We start from the raw sequence: 21,889 nt of genomic DNA on the forward strand, positions 1-21,889 counted from the left end.
GAATAAATTAAAAAGAAGTATACGTTATTGTTTTCAAGGTTTGTGTTTGTGTTTGACACAAATGATCGAATCACACAATGCACACGCTTAAAAATTTCATGATGCGATGAGCTTTCCGTGATAAGTACTAGTGTAGTATAATAACTTAATTAACTTCTATCGGGATTGAAATTAGCTGGAGGCCAAGCGCCCATGTATGTACGTATAAAGTATAAACTAGCTCGAGAACGTTTTGTGTGTGTGTGTGTTCATAAGACTCCAATCTTTGTACTAATACTTGGGAATTAGGCTTAATCTTAAGAGTTAAGATATGATGAATATATAAATTTGACCCATTGTTTTTTAAAATGTTATAAGAAAACAAATGTATCTTTTTTTTTCTAATTCATTGAATACACATAACTCAAAATTTGTCTCTTTTTGTGGTTATTAACAATCACAAACTCAAGACTTTGACATTTTAAACCGCCTTATAAACTTACATAAACTTATATACTCAAATATTTTTTTTTTTATACATTTTCTTAGTTCTATAAATTAAGATACGTAACGTAGCCAACAGCTACTTTCTTAAGGTTGATTAAATTCACATTTGAAAATATATATGGATACGATGATTCAATAATTAATCACTGCATGCACGATCTCCTATGTTCGTTATATTCATTTATTGTAACATATATATAGGGCGCATATTATGTTCTTTACAGTTTTTTCATATAGAAGAGATCGTCATGTGGCCATCATCAATCAATGAATACATAATGGCTTAAAGATATAAAACCATAAATGAAAGTAACACTTTCAAGTTTCAACTGATACCATCCACAATTCCGCAATGGTACTTAGCTACTACTACTACTAGATCACAGAACCGTGCCTGCCTAGCTTTAATTAAAAGAGTTATCAACTCCAAATAAATCTTTGATATATATAATCATCATGTAAATATTTTTGTAAAACTGTTAGAATTCCAAATAGGAAGTGGAGAAAGATATAGATATAGACCAGTCAGCATAACACCATAAGAAAGACCAACATCTTTTACAACATAGACACTCTCAAAGAACGGCAAAAATAGTAATTTGAAGAAATCTATGAATCGAAAGAGATACGTATAGGTATTAGCTAAAACAAGTATTCATTCATTATGCGAAATGAAATCGTTTAATTTACTTAAACCAGTATCCCAATTAATAACCGTAATTACTAAACTGATAAGTGGTGTGTGTGATTTTCTTTTAAGAGAGAGAAAAGAAAAGTGTAAAGTTATTCTTTTAATTTGTAGATAAAAACATTTCTATAATAAAACTTCCAACAAAACAATTTGACTAGTATATATATAATAAGTATTTGATTCTATGTAGACTCCTATAGTTTCCAAGTAAACAAACATGTAATTATCCGTTTTATTCACCAAAATTATTTATTATTAACAAAATATGGTATTTTTCCCCTTTTAATAAATAACTTAATAATATACTCTAGTTTGCGTCTGCAATTTTTTTATTTATTTAATAATTTAATGTATAATGATGAGGTGTAAAAGAAGTTAATATATGAAGAAGTGAACCACCAAACCCTTCCCCAAAAAAAAAAAAACAAACCCTTTTCCTCTCCTCCGTTTCTTCCTCTTCCCTTAAAAGCTCTCTCTCTCTTTCTTCTCTCTCAAGTGCTCTGCTCTGTGTTGTTTTCGTCGTCTCTCGTCTTCAGCACAACAACGAACGACTAGGTATATGATTTTTGGTTGTTTTACAGTGGAAATCGTTCAATGTATCTTCGATTTCTACCTTCCATGCATCATTACTGTTGATTTCTTCGGTTTCTAGAGTTTTTTTTTTTTTTTTGGGTTAGATTTCGTCTTTCGTTAGTGTTTATCTGTCTTCTTCTTCGTCGTCTTCGTTTTGCTGTAAAACAATCTAAACTTGTTATTTTCTGCTTTTTTTTTATTTTGGCTGTTTCTTAGGTTTCTGAGTTTTTTTTTTTTAGATTTCTTCTTTGTTAGTGTTGATTTGTCTTCTTTGTCGTCTTCGTTTAGCTGTTAAATAAACGCTCTAAACTCGTGAGTCGTGATTTTTCTACTTTTTTTTTTTTTTTGGCTGTTGTTTCATAAGCTTCTCTGCTTTTTTTTTTGGGGATCGTAGACTCGTAGTAGTGTTTGTTCATGTTGTAGCTCACTGGATTTTTTTTTTTGGGGATTTTTGTTTTTTTCCGTGGGGTCTTCTCTCTGATCTCTATCTGTTGAGAAACCTGGGAAAAATAAATGTTGTTGGCGTGTTTGCTTTTTGTTTCGTTGAAGTTTCCCGAGAAAAAAATCTTCTGGGTTTCTTTTGCTGCTCTGTGTTCTTTGTCTCCTCTACATTCGCTTTTTTCCAAAGATCTCTTTCTCTTCTCCTTCACCCACACTCGCTTTTTTAGCTGACGATTTTTTTTTTTTTGGTCGTATATATGTCTTCATGTGCACGTACATCTCGTTCTTCTTCACCATATTTTGTTTATGTCATATCTTCCTTATGCTTGTTTGAGGTGTTCTCTGGTTGATCTTAGATCTGTGTTTCTTTCTGAGTATTGTTTGTGATGGTGTAATGGGGTTTGCTGACGAATCTCTTCTTTAGATCTGTAGATTTCATCGCTATTGCTCTGTTAGACTATGTGTTGTTCAGTGCTTTTGCGTGAATGCTCGTTTCTTTGCTTTCCCTTTTTTTTTTTGTTGCTTTTAGTCGCTTGAAGCATAACGCTAATGGTTTTTTTTTTTGTTTGTGAGAAATCTGAGTTTCGTTTGTGATGATGTAATGGGTTTGCTGACGAATCTCTTCTTTAGATTTCATCGCTATTGATCTGTTAGACTATGGGTTGTTCAGTGCTTTTGCGTGACTGCTCGTTTTTTTTTGCCATTTTTCCTGGAGCATGTTTTATCTGCTGAGTTTAACTTTTTAAGTAACTGTGTGACGATTGCTTTGTTTTTTTTGTGATGATGAAATCTGAATCCATGGTTTGTTCTGTTGATATTTGTAGCTAGCGTTCATGCTTTACCATTGCCATTAATTTTTGGTTGTGTGTTTTTGTTTTCTGACCTTGTGTTTTTTGTACGCTCAGAGATGGATTCTGATGAAGCGAGTGGGAGTGGCGTAAAGCAAGATGGAGGGTTACCACCACCTCCGCCTCTCGTTCCAACAGATTTTGTCCCTGAACTGGTGCCTGTCAAAAAGAACCTTCTTCTCCCAATGGCTCGTAGAGGTAGCGGGACCAAAGGACAGAAGATTCCTCTTCTTACTAATCACTTTGGAGTCAAGTTCAACAAACCTACCGGTTACTTCTTTCACTACAGTGTATGTATTATATATTATTGTGTCCTCTACTAATCCTATTTCTACCATAGCTCTATTTCTTTTTTTTTGTCTAGTGTCTAGGATAAATGATAATGTTTGGATTTGTCTTGGATACAGGTTGCTATCTCATATGAAGATGGCCGTCCAGTGGAGGCTAAAGGTATAGGCAGAAAGATTCTTGACAAAGTTCAGGATACCTATCAGAGTGATTTGGGTTCCAAATACTTTGCTTATGATGGCGAGAAGACTCTCTTCACTGTTGGTGCTCTTCCCAGCAACAAACTTGACTTCTCTGTTGTTCTTGAAGATGTACCTTCTAGCAGGTGTGGAACTTGATTCCTTTTGATTTTATATTGTTTCTGTGAAATCTGTTTCATTTTCTTCCAAGTCTATAATGCTATGATATCCTCTTTATCTGCAGAAATAACTCTGGAAATGACACAAACGACGCTGATAGGAAAAGATCAAGGCGTCCCACCCAATCTAAGAAATTCATGGTTGAGATAAGTTATGCTGCAAAGATCCCCATGCAGGCTATTGCAAGCGCTCTTCAAGGGAAGGAGACAGAGAATCTTCAAGATGCTATAAGAGTGCTGGATGTTATTTTGCGCCAAAGTGCAGCTAAGCAGTAAGTTAAATTCTGGGTATTTCTTTGTATTTCAAAAAAAAAGTTATTTGCTTGATCGTTTATGTTATGTTATTTCTGTTTGCAGAGGTTGCCTCCTTGTTCGCCAGTCATTTTTCCACAATGACGTAAAGAACTTTGTTCCAATTGGTGGAGGTGTGAGTGGTTGTAGAGGCTTCCATTCAAGTTTCAGAACTACTCAGGGAGGCTTGTCCTTGAATATTGGTGAGTACTTTTAAGATTTCATGTTGTTAGATTCTTCTTTGTAACATTTGGTTGCTAGACTTTGATTATTTGCTTTGGATTTTCTTCAGACACTTCAACTACCATGATAGTACAACCTGGACCTGTGGTTGAATTCCTACAAGCAAACCAGAACAAGAGAGATCCATCTGGTGTGGACTGGAACAAGGTACGTCATATTCTTTTATGCTGTAATATATTTGACTAATGTATTAGCATCTCTGAGAAGTACTCACCTAGTGTTTTCTAATAGGCTAAACGTGTTCTCAAGAATCTGAGGGTCAAAGTTACCCTATCAAACAGAGAATACAAAATCAGCGGCCTAAGTGAGCAAAAATGCAAAGATCAGATGTATGGTCATTCTAATACAAATTCATCTGATTTTTTTTTTATCACCATGTATATTGCTTTGAGTTCATTCTAATATATCTGTCCTTATTTGATATAGGTTTACATGGAGGAGACCTAACGACAAGGGAGAATTTGAGGAGGTTGAGATCACAGTGCTCAACTATTATAAGGAACGTAACATTGATGTGCGATCTTCAGCTGAATTTCCTTGCATCAATGTTGGTAAGCCGAAGCGTCCCACTTACTTCCCCATTGAGGTAATTTTAAGTGCATTATTGTTTTCTGCTTTCCCACAATTTTTAATATAACTAATTATGACAATTCTTGTTGGTTTTCACGTTCGCAGTTCTGTGATCTTGTGTCCCTACAACGATACACAAAATCACTTACCAATTTTCAGAGGGCTGCGCTAGTAGAAAAGTCTAGGCAGAAGCCACCAGAAAGAATGGCTTCTCTAACCAAAGTAAGTCTTCTTTTCATTAACCTTGACACTTTGAAGCTTTTTCTGTTTATTATGATTTATGTTCTGATTTATCTTGCAGGGTCTACAAGACAGCAATTATAATGCTGACCCTGTGTTGCAAGATAGTGGTGTCAGCATTATATCTAACTTCACCCAAGTGGAGGGCCGCATTCTACCAACACCAAATGTGACTCTCCTTGCTCTCTTGCTGTATCTTTTCCTTATAGCTTCTGGTTGTTTTAATACTGATTATCTTTGTCCTTGCTTCCAAACAGCTGAAAGTGGGCAATGGAATGGACTTAAGGCCAAACAATGGGCGTTGGAACTTTAATAATAAGGTGCTTAGATTTTTTAATCTCTTGCTTTACTTGGAATAGTTTTACCTCTCTACTACTAACTGAAATCCTTAATGCAGAAACTTGTTGAGCCAACGACGGTTACTAGATGGGCTGTTGTGAACTTCTCTGCTCGTTGTGATACAAATGGGCTCATTCGTGACTTGATTAGATGTGGACAGGCGAAAGGAATTGTAAGCCTTTTAATTCTTCCCTTTTCCCCCTTATATTCACAAATAAAATCATATGCACAACTCCTATTAATTCTTCCCTTTTCCCCCTTATATTCCCAGAACGTAGAGCATCCATTCAAGGATGTCATTACTGAAAATCCTCAGTTTAGGAATGCACCAGCTACTAAGAGAGTGGAGAATATGTTTGAGCAGATAAAATCCAAACTCCCAGGGCCGCCTCTGTTCCTTCTTTGCATACTCTCTGAAAGGAAAAACTCTGATGTTTATGGTACATCTCTCTTAACATTCTTCAATAGGGCCTGTTTCCCCTTGATTGCAAATGCATAACTATTCATATACGTGTCTGAAAATTTTCAGGTCCTTGGAAGAAAAAGAATCTTGTTGATCTTGGAATTGTGACTCAGTGCATTGCTCCTACAAGAGTGAACGATCAGTATCTCACCAATGTTCTTCTAAAGATAAATGCCAAGGTAGTCTCTGAAAATTTTGACTTTGTTCAATTAGAATTTCAGGACAGATTTTAAAGACTTTACAGGCTTACAGCTGAACTGAATTCTATTCTATTTGTATATGTAGCTTGGTGGACTGAACTCTATGCTAGCTATGGAGCGCTCTCCAGCAATGCCAAAAGTAACCCAAGTCCCTACCATCATTGTTGGGATGGATGTATCCCATGGTTCCCCGGGAATGTCTGATATACCATCAATTGCTGCGGTAATACTGATTTTTGTAATTGTTTCTTATGATCTCTTTCAATTTGCGTTTATCGAGAGGACATTCTTACTCTCATCTAGTGTTGAGTGTTCATTTCTGATAACTTGGCATTTGTGTTTGGAAATCATAGGTTGTAAGCTCCAGACAATGGCCACTCATCTCAAAATACAAGGCATGTGTACGCACACAATCACGCAAAATGGAAATGATTGACAATCTCTTCAAACTTGTCTCTGACAAAGATGAAGGAATGTTCAGGTAAAAATCATGGAATGTTATCTTCATTGCTCTGGGCAGAGCTTTGTTATCTTAATCATTATTAGGGCCCTGTCAATGGAACAATATTCTTTCATCCTTTTTTAAGTATGCTGGACACCAGTGTAATTTAGAGATTTACCTACTGTTTACAGGGAGCTCTTGCTCGACTTTTACTTCAGTTCAGAGAAGAGGAAACCAGAGCACATCATCATTTTCAGGTAGACTTAAATCTATTTAAGGAATCATGTAAAAGTTAGAATTCAACTTTTTAACTCACTGTTTTTACTAATATACATGTAGGGATGGTGTGAGTGAGTCTCAGTTCAATCAAGTTCTTAATATTGAATTGGATCAGATGATGCAGGTACGGATTATGGTTCTGGAACTTTCCAGTTACACAAACACGGTTTATTTAGTATATCCTGCTCATATTTGGCCTGATTTTGTGGTTATATTGTTAGGCCTGTAAGTTTCTGGATGAAAATTGGAATCCAAAGTTTACAGTGATTGTTGCCCAGAAGAACCACCATACCAAGTTCTTTCAGAGCAGAGGCCCTGATAATGTTCCACCAGGTAATTCCCATTTCACCAGTGCATGATTTTATATTGGTCATTGCGTTTCAAATGACCTGAAACGTGGTGTCTGCCTGCAGGAACAATAATTGACAGCCAGATCTGCCACCCACGCAACAATGATTTCTATCTCTGTGCCCATGCTGGGATGATTGTAAGTAGCTCCTACATTAGTCTTCTGATCGAATCCAGTATGTATCAAACTTAACACTTTTCTATTGATTTCGATGTGTTAGGGAACTACAAGGCCAACTCATTACCATGTGCTCTATGATGAGATTGGATTTGCAACAGATGACCTCCAAGAACTTGTGCATTCTCTATCCTATGTGTAAGAACTAGAAGTCTTTGTCTGATTGGTATCTTTGTGGTTTTACAAAGTCTTCCAAACTTTGACAACAATCTTTTAATTGTCTGCTTTGATATTTGTAGCTACCAGAGGAGCACCACTGCCATCTCAGTCGGTAATGCTCACATCTTTTATGTATTGATTGCTGATAGTTACATTATGTGCAATATCTCAACTTTAAAGTTTCTTTTGTTTTTTTTGCAGTTGCACCCATTTGCTATGCTCATTTGGCAGCTGCGCAAATGGGAACGGTGATGAAGTATGAAGAGATGTCTGAGACTTCAAGCAGCCATGGCGGGATCACCACACCTGGGGCTGTCCCTGTGCCTCCCATGCCGCAGCTGCATGGTAAGGTTGCAACCTCGATGTTCTTCTGTTGATGGAGAACAGTCCACGAACTTTAAATGCCCCCTATTTTGTTTAAATCTTCTCTGGGATCGATGTCTCATAATTGTTTTTCGTCGACCCTTCAACTTTGATACTCTTTTTGATACTCTTTATGTTTCTGTTTTTCCTGGGCGTTGTTGGTTGGATCTTATTATGCTTTATAATCAAGTTTGGTATTTTAAGACATTTCGGTATCTCTACTTTTAACGTCTATCAGATATTATTATTGAGTATTGAGTAGTCTCATTGTGAAATTGGAACGTACCGGTAAATTTCATCTGTAATTTGATTAGTAATTTCAAAGGGCTAGGTTTTTTCAGAGATTTTACAACCCTTTAGTAATATTAAAACCAAGTGAAAAGTTCTTCTCAAGTAACCAATAGATATAGTAAAAGTTTTCATTACTGTAGAAATGTTGGTAAAATGCGAATTCGTTTTGAACACATAAGCGTTACAGTTAATTACAAATTCATGAGAACTATTAGGAACAAATAAAAATGTGTCTAAAGAAATTTAACTTGTTTAAGTGATTTAGACCACCGGAGACGGAAATAACTTGAGGAGGTTGTACTTGAGTAGTAACAAAGAAAAAAACAGAGCAAAATCGACATATGTCAAATATGAGATTATAAGCTACAAGAGACAAAAATTTACAAACCAAAATTTACTGTCTAAATAAAAATGTCAAAGTAAAACATCTCTTATTGTTTCTACAGACACTACAAATCACATCCTTTCTTTTTTGCTTTTCTTTTTTCTTTTTTTTTTTTCTTTTTTTTTCCAAAATTGAGTAAAAATTAGAAAATGAAATATCCCTAATATGTACAAAAAGAAAAGATTACAACTTTTCAGGGGGAGAGGGCGAAACTCAGTGTAGATGAACGCCTCTTCAGTCAAAGCTCTGTTTGTATTGGAGAGAGAGAGAGAGAGAGAGAGAGATCCTGCATCCAAAATCCAAAAAAAGAATAATCCCAGAAAAAGGAAAACACCACCAAGGAAAATATCCTGTAAAATTCAGAGTGATGGCTTCACTTGGTTGGTCTCTTCCGCAGAAGAAGAGAGATACACAAAAATTTAGGTCAAGATTGAAGCACCATTTTGCTCAGCAGCAACAACATATATCTCTCTCTGCTTCTTTTCTTCACATCCATCAGTGAGACTTGTTGTCTTTTTGGTTGGTGATTATATCCTTTGCTCGAAAATCCTTTATGCTACGGTATTCTTCCTTCAGTAGCTTCTCTAACTCAGGGTGCTTCTTTATTGGTTCGTTCTTGCCTCGGTAATGGTGGAATGCCCTACACAAAGACAGGATTAGATCCTTTAAAGCACAACCAACATAACATTTTCTATGTGCATTGAAGCATCTTTCAACCTAGATTACTACAAGCCCATCTAATATAACCGTACTTCTCTCCATCGGCATAATCTCTAGAGACATCACCAAGAATCACAGATCCATAACGGAATTCAGTAGCAACGTTATTGTTTAACCATAATCAGTAATAAACGATCACTTACCAATACTTCTCCAAGCCATATAGATTTCCCTTGTGGTAGAAGTCAAGCGATAGCTGCTCAAAGTGCTTGTAAAGGTCCTCATCGAAGTGCTTCTCCAGACCATAACTGAAGAAAAAAGGCAGAGCAATATTAGTTGGATTAGTCACACTGGATCCGCAGTGAAAAAATGGAAAACAGAAGAAGTATAACAAGTATGTATTACCTATAAAACCTAAAGAGACACTCTAACCCATAATTGTAGTTCTCAGCTGCATCCTCAAGAGCAAACTTCTGGAAGTCCTCATACATAGACAAGACAAATGTATCTCTAAGGAAATACGACCAAAATCGGTACAAATGATTCATTTCCTGCATATATAACATCCAGAATTCACAAACCACCAATCAGACTAATGTAATAGAATGAGTTGAGAAACTCCATATGTAAAGATTATTGCATGTTTCTTTTGAAGAGCATGATGAGAGCCAAAAATCATAGAAAGGAGGTAAACATGAAACTGACCTCACTGCATCCGCTACCCAGCTTCTTTCTTTCGTTTAAGCAGCGCTTGCGATACTTCAAGTACCTATGCGTACATTTTAAAGGAATGAGAACAGAGAGCCTCAAGATACAATCTTATCCCCCCAAGAATAATGCTCCATACAATAAACTTAAGTTGTCTAACTGAATACCCATACTTACTTTTCTTGTTTAAATCCATTCTCTTCCAGCAGTTGGTGGCTTGGATGTTGAAAATGTGGAAATGATTTTGGTAACGAGCCCACAGGTGGACTGCTTCCAGGGAGTGTACATTGTGGCGATGAACTCAATTTCGAAAGCCTAGGGCTGTGAAACGTCAACAAAAACAGAATAAGATAATATAACGGATAAAGAATATGAATAAGTAGGGAATATAATGGACTGCTAAGATACAGACCCATGACTGTCTGGTGGTGTAGAACCAAAGAAAAATCCAATGGAGCTACTAGGCGGACTTTCTGATATATTTCCATGGTTTCTTATGTTACTCGAAAAGAACCTCCGCGCATGGGCCGTATGATGTTTGTGCGTTCCTTTACTTTGCTTCCTCCGGGAAGTGATGATTCCATGCTCTTCACTTCCATCATTTGCTACAGAATTTTCTCCTAATTTAGTGTTCAATCCTCCCCCAGATTTAATTTTCCCATCTCTGCTATCCAAATGGGAGTTGTTCTTCCTACGGCCAGATCGATTCTTTTTGAGTTCCTGTTTCCATTGGTAATTATTAGAAATTGGACTCCAGAAAGGTTAATCATATTATATTCAAGCCATAGATTCCTAACCTGCTCAAAGTAGTAAAGACCATCATTTATTGTGGAGGCAAGCTCCTTAGGAATGTTTTTTGCTTTTGTCCCACCGACTCCAGTGCCATCACTTTTCCCACTATTCTGTCCAGCATATAACGGAACATGAGTAATTGATTTCACCAACACAGAGTTCAAGGAAATATATAACTAGTTCCGTGTAATACCTGGGTAACAATTACAAGTTTCTGAATATCTTGATCATCAACAGTCATATCATCATCTTCATACTCAATGCTACAAAAAGTCAAATCAACCAAAGCATCAACGGCAGTACTTTATATATGCAGTTTCAGATTCACATCCAAAAAGAAGGCATATTGGAAACAAAGAGAGCAGAAAGCAAATATCAGGAGTAATAAAATTATGCACGCACTACCTTTTCGACAGTCCACTCTTTCTCGGGCTTCTGTGCTCCAGATCTAATTCTTCGTCAAGCAAAAACGTGTTTGAAAAATCGTTTGACAAGTCATCCACATTTCTTTTTTCATCTGCTGATGATTTCAGGCTAACACTTTTGTAATTATTGCTTCTTGCTGACCGAGATCCCTGTACATCAGAACGGAAAAGCAATGATTAAAGCAAAAACTGAAATTACATTAGCATTTTTACAGTGTCTCTACTAAAAGAAAACAAAAGTTTACCTCTGAAGAGAAGTCGCGCATGGTAGGCTTTGAAGAACCCTTTGAAGAATTACCATAATTATCCCCGCTTGTTATACTTTCTGGGGATCCTTTGTCACTGTCTCCAGTTTTCTCCAAAGAGGCTGACTTTTTAGATGGAGGAGCCCATTCAGACCACTTGTCACGCTTGCGCATCTTGTCACCCTGTAAAAGTACCAGTATTTCAAATTATCATCCAACAGATAGATGTACCAGCATTTTTATGCTACTTTGACAAATATAGGTCTTACACCTGTAGAAACCAATCATGCTCTGAGTTAGGTTAGAATTAGGGCTTCTTTAAACTATTATCCAGAGACAAAGCTCAAACCCATTTTTTTTTGTGATAGCATCACCACAGTAGAAATACACAATACAACCAGAGAAAACAAAGTATGCAAAGAAACAATTTTAAAAAAATAAAGAAGCTAATCTAAAGCCGCCAACATGTGTTAGTACCAAAACCCATTAACAAAAGCAAGACTTTGGCATTTAAACCAGTAAATAAGTAAGGTGTGGTAGTCTGACCTGCACTTCAACAGAATTAGAAAACCCTAACGCATAGACTATAAAATCAACATCCATGGTCATTGCCTTAACCTGCAAAGAGTAAAAGAAAAATTAAAACCAACAAATTTGTTCAAATCACGAATGACAGAATAGACTAATGCAAAAGAAAGCAAGTCAAGCTCGTGTTACAAATTTTACCCTTTTGAAACCAGCTATAATTTTTGTGGGAACCCATCCTTGTTCATCCATCAAGGAAATGAGGTAATGATCATTCTCAAGGTTTTCATCACTGAAAAGGGAATTAATAAAAAAAAGGTAAGCACAGTGAGTTGAGGTGCCAATTCTATAATCAGTAAAGGTGGACTCAAGGCATGGAAAATATAAACTTCCCAGAGGCACAATAAGGAATAAGCTAAATATCTTTTAAAGCATAAGAATTTTTTTGTTGAGAAGCATAACTTGCCTGAAATAATACTCTATCTGTTTTAAGACTCTATCCCTTAAGTCTATCTTTTCTGGAGATAGTCCTGGATGACCCTGGTTTACAGAGTACGGACCAAAGCGTGGAGGATAAGGACCTCTTATAGCTCCAGGGGGTGGAGCTGGCAAGTAGTATACAGGCCCTGTGTCAAATGAAGAAACAAACAAAAGCAATCAAACAACAAAAACGAACAGTTATCCTCTTATCTTAATGCTAGATATATTTCAGAGCAAAATAGTTCATATTATCAACTGCTCCCAGCCAGTTCCATTTTTAAACACCTTGACAGAGAGTCAATGTCTTACCAGGGAAGCCTGGACCTGGACCAACGAGGAATCCAGGAGCTGGACCCATATATGGAGGTCTTCCAAAAGTTCTTGGTCCAGCACCTTGTGGCATGTTTCTGGGGTCAAAACCTCTCTGATGCGGCCAAGGCTTTCCAGGATCCGCTTGAGGAGGTGGGAGCACAGGTGGAAGAGGGGAAGCTTGAACTTGTTTCTCATTGCCAGACTCTGCAACAGGAGGTCCAGTAACTGGGAACGGAGGATAAGGAGCATATGGATAATCTGGACCAGCAGCATGTGGCGGAGGTCCCATAGGTGGAAAAGGAGGTGGAGGATATGGTACAGCATGTACAAGGTAAGGAGGAGGAGGTGGAGGACCATTTTGGTTGCTCCTCGGACCTGGTTTTGAATGACGCCCAGATGGATTCTTGTGTCCAGGATTAGCCTTACCACCACCCTTAGATTTCGCTTGACCAGGATTAGCCTAAACATCAAAACAAGAAACTTTCTTCAGGGACTAAGTTTAACCTCAATAAATGCAATGCAATGCTTTTTTTCAATTAGTAAAGCTTTCAACCCAAGCAAAGGTAAACATCATACGCATCAAATTCGTGAAAGAAAAAAAAACCAATTCGATCAAGTTTCTCAAGAAACTTAAACCAATCACGATTCACGAACACAACAGCTATTGAGTATCACTATCAGATACCTTACAACACTCAAAATTAAACCGCAGCACAACAACAACATTAACAAAAAAACGAACCTGAGCAGGGGCTGGGGTGGAGGTCGGAATGGTTTTAGAAGGGGGAGCAGGCGGCGGAGGATTCTTAGGACGAGGCTGTTGAGCGGCGTCGGCGAGCGCAGGCCAGGAATCAGCTCCCATTACAGGAGCATCAACAGTCTCAATAGGAGAAGCGGTTGTTTTCCACGGAGACTTAGCGGCGGCAACAACACCACCGTCACGGCCGATCATCAATTCTCGATCATCAGCCAATGATCCCTCAGTCTCCGCCATCATCAGAGAAACTTCCAAACTCAGATCAAGAAAACACGAATAACAATTCAATCGGAATCAAAAAAAGACACGTAACGAGGATTCAAGGATCGGGAGGAGGAAGACGCAATGTGATGAGAAAGAGAGAGGTTGAAGGAGAGGAGGCAAGTGTGTGTTTTGGTGGCGACACTCTTTTAAGAAGGAATAAGCGAATGTGATACCACAAACAGTGAAACGTATAACCCCAAAAACCCTAGTTACCCTTTCTTTATTATTATTATTTTTTTTAATTTATATACTTCTTATAGTTTTTGTATATAGCAATTTCCTCTTTTTCCTTATTTGAAAATTTTCAATTGGCATTACAGAATATAAATCATGATTTAAATTCAATTGTTTTGTCGAGAAAGAAAATAAGGGAAACCCTTACAAATCATTAATTGTTATTTTTTGGTCTGAGAAAATAAAACATCATTTTTATGTTTTGAGACAGCAAAAGATTAAAAACATCATTTGTGTAGGTTTTCTTAATAAAATGCTTTAATTAACCTTTAACAACTTAGTATTACTCATTTACTCTCACTAGACCACCAGTCTCCATTAATTCTACCAAACAAGTGATCATGTTTATTTTAAAAAGAAAGAATATGTGATGCTGTGGAAGGAGTCAAAACGAGATCGAAATAGCTAGAGAAATTGATAATGTTGTGGACGAAATCTTGTGCAATTAACGTGGTTTTGAATGTTAAAATTATAATTGAAACTGTTAATGGAATTAGATAGAAAAAACGATGATGGCTTAAGTAATGAAGTTGGTGGTGACTGGTGAGTAAGATAATGGTTTAGAATAACATGATCAAAAAGGGTGATAGATGAGAAGGCTGAAAATATTTGGAAGAATTGTCCAAATTAAATAATGATATGGATGTTTGCAAAGATTTATGATGCTCAATTCTCCTAATTTGTGAAAATAAAATAAAAATCTTCTAATTATACCAAAAGATGAATGAGGCTTCTGTGAATCTTAGAAGAAACATAATGTAACTGATCAAGATCTAAATGAAATTTTATTCTCTCTCTTGAAATGACATTTCCTACTTGGGGTGTCTATGGAATATTTATCGTTTACTTGATAATGTTTCTAACAAAACTAATGAGGAAGGGTTATATTGATGAAAATTTAAGTGACATGTTATTCGAAGATATTTCAAGTACTACTGATAGTATACATTTTTCTAAAAAAAGATATGCTGTTGGCGAAAAACTCAAAAGAAATTACAGGGTTGATGTTAAAAAAAAAAAAAAATGATAGAGCAATACTATAAGAATTCTTACAATTTAAAAGTGATAAAAAAAGAAAAAAACAGAGCGAGAAAACAATTAAAGAAGGAAAGTGCATGACATCTATATTAACATTTTTGAAGTACATTTTGGTTTATGTCCTTTAAGAGGGGGTATTGGTTTAGGATTTAGAAAGAATTTTAATGACTTTAAAAGTTATGTAAAATATGTTGTTATTCAATCAAAACTTTTTAAAACTCTTTAAAATTTTTGTGTTATTGGTTGTGGATTTGTAAAAAGTTATCTAAAGTCTTGATAAATCTAGTGTTATTGGATTAAGAGTTTTAAAAAGTCATTAAAAGTTTTATGTTATTCAAGTAAAACAAAAGAATCTTGGATTGTTAATGAATTCAAATTTTATGTTATTGGTTTAGGATTTTATATCATTTCCTTCATAACAAAAGTCATGAAAACTCTTTCATCAAATAGAAAGATTGTGAAAGATTTTATGAAAGATTTGACAAGATTAGGAAAAACAAATCATCAAGATTTAAAAAAACTTCCTAAACAATCTCTTAGGGGGGTGTATTCAAACCATGATTTTGGAGAATTTGATGGGATTTAGGAAATTTAGAATTTTGATGGATTTTAGGGAAGTTCATATGATTTTCTGTAAAATTCTTTCAAATCCCACCTAAAACCATGAGATTTGGATTTCTGTATTTTTAACTAAACAAATCCTCCAGAATCCTAAAAATTATTAAAATCCTAATCCACAAAACTGTTTTGAATAACAGTGGATTTTAAAGTAGATTTTTAAATCATCAGTTCAATAACAAAGGATTTTAATGGATTTTAAAGTAGTTTTTTAAATCACCAGTTCAATAACAGTGGATTTTAATAGGCTTTTTAAAATCCATGATTGACTAACATAGAATTTGTAAATTTCACACAAATCACTTAAAATGTTAAGTTGAATACACCCCTCTTAGAATCCTTCATTTTTATTTTCTAATTTCCTATGATTTTAAAAATCAGCAAGATTTTAAAAAACATAAAATCATTAAAACTCTTTCTAAATCCTAAACCAATACCTCCCCCTAAGTTTTCCTTATTTAATTTTTGTTTTACAACATTAACACCTAAAATAATTCCATAAATAACATTGCAGAGAAATTCAAATACTAAATTTTCTTAAATTGACCAACATTTGTTACATTTATTGCCATAAAATCTTAACAACATCTATACATTCCGATTTTTCCAAAAACAACTCTACCATTAAAGTTTTAACCCATTAAATCTCCAAAACTATTTTTCTGGATGCTAGAATCTCCTAAACTATTCAAAACATTTAATTACTGCAATTTGAGAAATCGACCAATATTTTATTTTATTGTCATAATCTCTCACACTTGATTACTATAATCTCTACAAATCTCAATTATACAATCGAAACAATATCAATGTTTTAAAGGGATCCCCTTTCCCTTTCTTATTTATTTAGGCGTTTTTATAATAATTATTTCATATGTCTATATACTCTTTAATGTGAAAAAAAATTGTACATATCAACTATTTTGCAGTTTTTATTTGATTTTTTGTTTTATGGTTTTTAGTTTTTATTTTTGGTATAGATTATAGTTCTTGCAAAATAATCTTGAATGGTATTTGTTTAGTTTTTGATTTTTATCAATAATTCTTCTTAAAAACGTTTTTGAAGTCTTTTTACTTTATTTTTTTCCTTTTGTTTTGTGTTTAATAATTGACTAAAATAATGATAATAATTATTCTATAAAACGTCACGTTAAATATGTTGAAAATCCCTCATATAATTTGGTTTATTTTTTATCTTTTGAGAAATTACCAAAAAAATTAAAATTTTCTTAATTATCATAAACTATATATATTTCCAAGGAAAATTATAAACTATAAAAATATGCTAATTTGGTAAAACAATTAACATAATTAAACTTGATAAAAAACTTATTTTGATTTTTTTTTTACGCTAAAACTTATTTTGAGTTTGGTGATACGGGTTGGCAAATAAAATCTGTATACATTATTATAAAATTAAGGAAATATAATTTCGTTCACCCCCTTAAAAAATAAGGAAATAAAATCTGTATACATTATTATAAAATTAAAAACATAAACCGCTCTTTAATAAACTCAAACCGACATATAATTTCGTTCTACTTGTAAAATCTAAACACTCACCATCTCATTTGTGAACCCAAACCGACATATAATTTCGTTCTACTTGTAAAATCTAAACTCTAACCATCTCATTTGTGAACCCAAACCGACCTATAATTTCGTTCTAATTGTAAAATCTAAGCCCTAACATATCATTTGTGAACCTAAACCGACATATAATTTCGTTCTACTTGTAAAATCTAAACCCTAACCATCTCATTTGTGAACCCAAACCGACATATAATTTCGTTCTAATTGTAAAATCTAAACCCTAACCACCTAATTTGTAAACTCAAACCGACATATAATTTCGTTTTAATTGTAAAATCTAAACCCTAACCACTTCATTTGTAAACCCAAACTGACATAATTTTGTTCTAATTTTAAAAATCTAAACCAAGCCAATATTTAACTTTCCGTAATTAAAAAGTATACATAATTTGTTTCCTTAATTTGTTTTGCTTTTTAATTTAATTTTGATTTATTTTTTTAATGAAATATTAGATAGAAGATTCTGATTAACTGAGAAAAGAGGGGGTGAACCTTTTTGTTTACCCCTAGGGGTGAACCTAAGTATTTTTCTTAATCTCATATAGGGAGTTAAGTGAATTTTTTTTTTAAAAACTTTTAGATGTGTACCAGAAGATAAATGTATTATACACATATACTACACAGATTAAAACTTTAAAAACACGACAAAAATCCTATACTTTGAATACTTATATCAAATACCTGTTAAATTATATATTTTTAAAATCCAATAAATATTCATAAGTATACAATCTAAAAATTAATAAAACAATAAAAAAATAATAAATAAATACAATATAAATTTTAAATTTTTAAAATTTAAAATATTGTCCCGTGCGATGTACCGCGGGTTAAATCCTAATCACTTAGTAAGAGTTGAACCAAATGACACATGACTAATCCATGATCATCGGTATATATTTGACAGAAACCGAGAATCAAAGTTAGCAAGCAAGCATCGGTTTTGACAAATTTACACATTGGTTTTGAATCCCTCCGACTCCGACGTCATTCAATAAAATCTTTGGACCTATAACCAATACAAAAAAAATACATTACGAAACTCGTAAGTAATAAATAAATTTCATGATACTTTTATTCTTTCAGAAAATTTCATACAGTAATTATTTATATACGCCACAAGGTGTTGTTAAGTTCTATAGCTTTGAGTCAATAATATCCTACTTAAATTTGGAGTTAAATTAGTCAAGGACATTACATTACCACTAGAAACACCAATTAATTTTTGAACATACTTAATAAACTATAGTACTATACTGTAATCAATGACAATAACCAAAAAACATACGGTTTGCAGTATTAGTGTGCACCAAACAGAGTATAATTCACTTATTCACTCTAATGTAATATTGCTAATGAATGCACGTGTTTATCAATGATGTTTCACTTTCAACATTGCAAGTGTTGTCGTTGTTCAATAAAGAGTCATACCTAATTTTGTACATAACAACTCTAGCTACAGAAAAGAATACAATAGTTTCTAACTATTTCATTTTTAACAAATACTAGTTCCGACGGACTGTGAGACAGTCATTGGAAGCAAAAGTTTATTTCTGTGACTTTCCGATGAACTCTACGAATATGCAATATCGTTTAGCTAAAGAAAATCTCTTTTCCAATCTTCTATTTGTAAATTTTGATTATGTTCTTCAATTTCTTATATACTTATATCTTTCATGAGAATCACATTACAAGTTTTTAATGCAACTAGCTGTTAAAAGATGAATAAGTTCATTCTCAATGATTGCAATAATATCATAAAAGAAAAAAGAAAAAAAGAAGGATAATTATCAACTTTTTGGACGCCAAGTCACTCGTTTATCCATTTGGTACGGATTTACAATAATTTCTCAAAGCCCTTTTCTATGCAAATCTCTTTACACTACCCGATGGCATTCCTCGTAATTAACTCCTAACCTCAGGGTAGTTTTTATATCATCTCCTCTCCCCTCCTTCGTCCTCCCCCTCCCTCCATTTTTCTTCACGTCTGGTTCTCTCTCTTCTTCTTCTTCTTCTCTCTCACTTATTTGATTTGGGGTTTCCAGATGGGAAATGCCAACGGAAAAGAAGACGACGCCACCGCCGTAACTAGCGGTGGTGGTGCAGATGTCACCTCATCTTCGGCGAGATCCAACGGCGGCGATCCTTCTGCACGCAGTCGTCATCGTCGTCCTTCTTCAGACTCTATGAGCAGTTCTCCTCCCGGAAGTCCCGCTCGATCTCCATCTCCTTTCTTATTCGCTCCTCAGGTTTCCCTCTTTCTCTCGATTCTCTCTATTTCTGTGTGTTTTAATCTTTGAATTTGATGGTTTGGGGTTTTGAATGATTTAATTGAAACATTGTTGGAAGTTTCGTCTCCTCCTTCTGATTTGGTGGTTGAGTTTAAAGGAATATTCACTTGACTTTTCATATGTCTCATTAATTGAGACATTTCTTCGTTTTGGATTCTAGAACAAAAGCTTCAACCTTTTTTATGGAGTGGACTCTATTTTGTATACTTTGATTTGTTCTTCCTTAGGATTGTCAGCTGGGAAAGATTTAGATTTCTTGTTCTTAAGGCTTTTTTCTGTAGGTGGGTTTAGAGATTCTGAACTAGGGAATCTCTTTTTGTTTTATCTTTGTTAAAGTATCTTGAGATAATGCATACTGTGGAAAAGTTGCTACCTGTCTTTAATATGTTAATTAAGTGTTCTAGCTGTTGTTTTCCTGCCGCTCTCTAGTCCGGTCATGATTCTTGAGTCTTGATGTCCCCTAGTGAATCTTTTGTGTAATGTATCTGTGAAGGGAGAGAATTTTTGCTGAGTCTAAGCACTTTTTGTGAGTGGAATCTTTTGTATGATGGAGTTGGACTTGACTCGAATCTGTCTGTTGGTTCTTAAGATGTCAAAAATTCTGGTAAGAAGTGAACAAGTTGTTCTCCTCGTTTTGGCAAAGGGAGAGAGAGAGAGAGGCTTAATCTTCCTAGCAAATCTGCTTGTAGGGAAGTTCTTGTTTGTTGTCTTGGTTATGTCTTGCCTAATGTAGAAAGGTTTGTACCTGTCAGATTGGATGATAATTCTTGTTGTTCTAGGTTTCTATTGCTGATTTTGATTTTCCTCCTGCTCTCCGGCCATTACTTTTTTTGTTGATATCGTTCTGTTGATTGGTATGTCTCAACGTGAGTCTTTTGTGTAATGTTCCTTTGCTTTCATTTTGAAAGGGAGGGCAAGCTTGTTCATTTCTTAGCCCTTTTTGAATGTAAACACGCAGAGCTTGAATTTACTTGAACGAATAGAGATTGTGGTTGTTTCTTCATTCTGTTTTGGTGGGATTAGTAAGATATCTTTTGGTAATCAGGGTCATGTCTAGATTATAGTAAATTTGTCATTCTATTGCTTGCTATATTCATTGTTCCACTCCTTTTCTTTTCAGCGCACATTGTTATTCCACCTAACTTCTTACAACATTTGCTCACCTATGCGTCACCTCTTCCATTGTTTAGGCATAACATGTGTACCTAATGGCTGCATTTCGTGTCAGAGGGTAGATATAATGTTGTATAACATTCGCCAGTTCTTCTCGCACTTTGTTTTGAAAAAATCTCTCGGCTTAAATTTTATGTGCTTACTACCTCAGGTTCCCGTGGCTCCATTGCAGAGGGCAAACGCCCCTCCTTCTCCTAATAACATCCTATGGAACCAAACTCCAAGAGTTTTTGATTATCCCGCAGAGGAAGGAATCCCAACGATCATTACATGGAACCAGGGAGGTAATGATGTGGCGGTGGAAGGATCATGGGACAATTGGAGATCAAGGTATACATTAAAATATGTTTATCAAATATTTGCTTTCGAGCTTTCCGTATATATGTATATGTGTACTAAGCATATATCTATTTTACATTCTTTAGGAAGAAGCTACAGAAGTCTGGAAAAGACCACTCAATTCTCTTTGTTCTTCCATCTGGCATATACCACTACAAGGTGATTGTCGACGGTGAATCCAAATACATCCCAGATTTACCCTTTGTATCAGATGAAGTGGGAAATGTCTGTAACGTTCTTGATGTTCATGTAAGTAATTTCCTGTCTCTTTGTTTTCATGTTAAATCTAATCTACCAATCTCAACTTACTGTGTAACAGTATCTGCAATCATTTATGCAGAACTTTGTGCCAGAAAACCCAGAAAGCATAGTGGAGTTTGAGGCGCCACCGTCACCTGAACATAGCTACGGTCAAACACTTCCAGCAGCAGAAGATTACGCAAAAGAGCCACTGGTGGTGCCACCACAGCTTCATCTAACACTTCTTGGCACAACTGAAGAAACAGCCGTAGCCACAAAGCCGCAACATGTGGTGCTAAACCATGTGTTCATAGAGCAAGGGTGGACTCCTCAATCGATTGTAGCTTTGGGTTTAACACACAGGTTCGAGTCTAAGTACATAACTGTTGTCCTCTACAAACCACTCACACGGCCCTAAAACCCAAAACCCAATGCCACATTGTTCTCTATCTCTGTTTTTTTTTTTATAATCCCCCTCTCAAGTCAAGTATGTGAAACCTGTTCTTTGATCATCGTGAGTGCCCAACTTTGAGTTTATTAACCTCTCTGTGTTGTTACCTTGGTTTGGTGGTGCTTATGTACAAAAAGCTTCTCATTGTAACAAAGAAAACAAAAAAGTGCGAATTTTCTTGTTTCCTGCAACAATTGTCAAAAATGCCATTTATTTCTTTTTTTTTTTTTTTTTTTTTTTTTTTTTTTTTTTTTTTTTTTTTTTTTTC

General features: G+C 35.0%; 3 protein-coding genes across 5 annotated transcripts; 2 read left to right on the top strand and 1 right to left on the bottom strand.

Annotated features, from left to right (window-relative positions):
- LOC104770500 (protein argonaute 9-like) lies at positions 1,607-8,007 on the top strand. 2 transcript variants are annotated; one of them, XM_010494933.2, is made up of 23 exons: positions 1,607-1,732; positions 3,097-3,329; positions 3,447-3,652; positions 3,751-3,957; positions 4,043-4,179; positions 4,269-4,366; positions 4,451-4,548; positions 4,646-4,805; positions 4,895-5,011; positions 5,091-5,198; positions 5,287-5,349; positions 5,427-5,540; positions 5,640-5,808; positions 5,898-6,010; positions 6,117-6,254; positions 6,385-6,512; positions 6,665-6,730; positions 6,813-6,876; positions 6,974-7,085; positions 7,166-7,239; positions 7,322-7,416; positions 7,518-7,549; positions 7,639-8,007. In XM_010494933.2, exons 2-23 carry the CDS (start codon positions 3,099-3,101, stop codon positions 7,812-7,814), a joined length of 2,706 nt encoding a protein of 901 aa, XP_010493235.1. In that variant the 5' UTR covers positions 1,607-1,732; positions 3,097-3,098; the 3' UTR covers positions 7,815-8,007. The 2 variants fall into 2 exon arrangements, with proteins under 2 accessions (XP_010493235.1, XP_010493236.1); XM_010494934.2 differs by having other exon boundaries at positions 6,813-6,819.
- Positions 8,432-13,803, bottom strand: LOC104770502 (la-related protein 1A). The gene is made up of 15 exons (XM_010494936.2): positions 13,366-13,803; positions 12,621-13,083; positions 12,298-12,457; positions 12,033-12,123; positions 11,853-11,924; positions 11,307-11,489; positions 11,042-11,211; positions 10,830-10,899; positions 10,642-10,746; positions 10,257-10,564; positions 10,022-10,165; positions 9,842-9,905; positions 9,542-9,687; positions 9,340-9,444; positions 8,432-9,116 (listed from the first exon to the last, which is right to left on the bottom strand). Exons 1-15 carry the CDS (start codon positions 13,618-13,620, stop codon positions 8,972-8,974), a joined length of 2,481 nt encoding a protein of 826 aa, XP_010493238.1. The 5' UTR covers positions 13,621-13,803; the 3' UTR covers positions 8,432-8,971.
- On the top strand, positions 19,035-21,840 carry LOC104770503 (SNF1-related protein kinase regulatory subunit beta-1-like). 2 transcript variants are annotated; one of them, XM_010494937.2, is made up of 5 exons: positions 19,035-19,376; positions 20,539-20,649; positions 20,743-20,921; positions 21,017-21,179; positions 21,271-21,840. In XM_010494937.2, exons 1-5 carry the CDS (start codon positions 19,173-19,175, stop codon positions 21,586-21,588), a joined length of 975 nt encoding a protein of 324 aa, XP_010493239.1. In that variant the 5' UTR covers positions 19,035-19,172; the 3' UTR covers positions 21,589-21,840. The 2 variants fall into 2 exon arrangements, with proteins under 2 accessions (XP_010493239.1, XP_010493241.1); XM_010494939.2 differs by lacking the exon at positions 20,539-20,649 and having other exon boundaries at positions 19,051-19,376; positions 21,271-21,838.

This window comes from Camelina sativa, chromosome 20 (assembly GCF_000633955.1).
Source record: "Camelina sativa cultivar DH55 chromosome 20, Cs, whole genome shotgun sequence".
In the NCBI taxonomy this organism is placed as follows: domain Eukaryota; kingdom Viridiplantae; phylum Streptophyta; class Magnoliopsida; order Brassicales; family Brassicaceae; genus Camelina; species Camelina sativa.

Excerpts from the sequence above, each read along its gene's own strand:
- LOC104770500 (XM_010494933.2), top strand. The coding sequence starts at position 3,099 with ATGGATTCTGATGAAGCGAGTGGGAGTGGCGTAAAGCAAGATGGAGGG. Across the intron at positions 4,806-4,894 it reads CCACTTACTTCCCCATTGAG|TTCTGTGATCTTGTGTCCCT; the intron begins GTAATTTTAAGT and ends TCACGTTCGCAG. Across the intron at positions 5,350-5,426 it reads GTTGGAACTTTAATAATAAG|AAACTTGTTGAGCCAACGAC; the intron begins GTGCTTAGATTT and ends TCCTTAATGCAG.
- LOC104770502 (XM_010494936.2), bottom strand. The coding sequence starts at position 13,620 with ATGATGGCGGAGACTGAGGGATCATTGGCTGATGATCGAGAATTGATG. Across the intron at positions 12,124-12,297 it reads CAGATAGAGTATTATTTCAG|TGATGAAAACCTTGAGAATG; the intron begins GCAAGTTATGCT and ends TTCCCTTTTCAG. Across the intron at positions 10,900-11,041 it reads AAGAGTGGACTGTCGAAAAG|CATTGAGTATGAAGATGATG; the intron begins GTAGTGCGTGCA and ends GACTTTTTGTAG.
- LOC104770503 (XM_010494937.2), top strand. The coding sequence starts at position 19,173 with ATGGGAAATGCCAACGGAAAAGAAGACGACGCCACCGCCGTAACTAGC. Across the intron at positions 19,377-20,538 it reads CTTTCTTATTCGCTCCTCAG|CGCACATTGTTATTCCACCT; the intron begins GTTTCCCTCTTT and ends TTTTCTTTTCAG. Across the intron at positions 20,650-20,742 it reads GCTGCATTTCGTGTCAGAGG|GTTCCCGTGGCTCCATTGCA; the intron begins GTAGATATAATG and ends TTACTACCTCAG.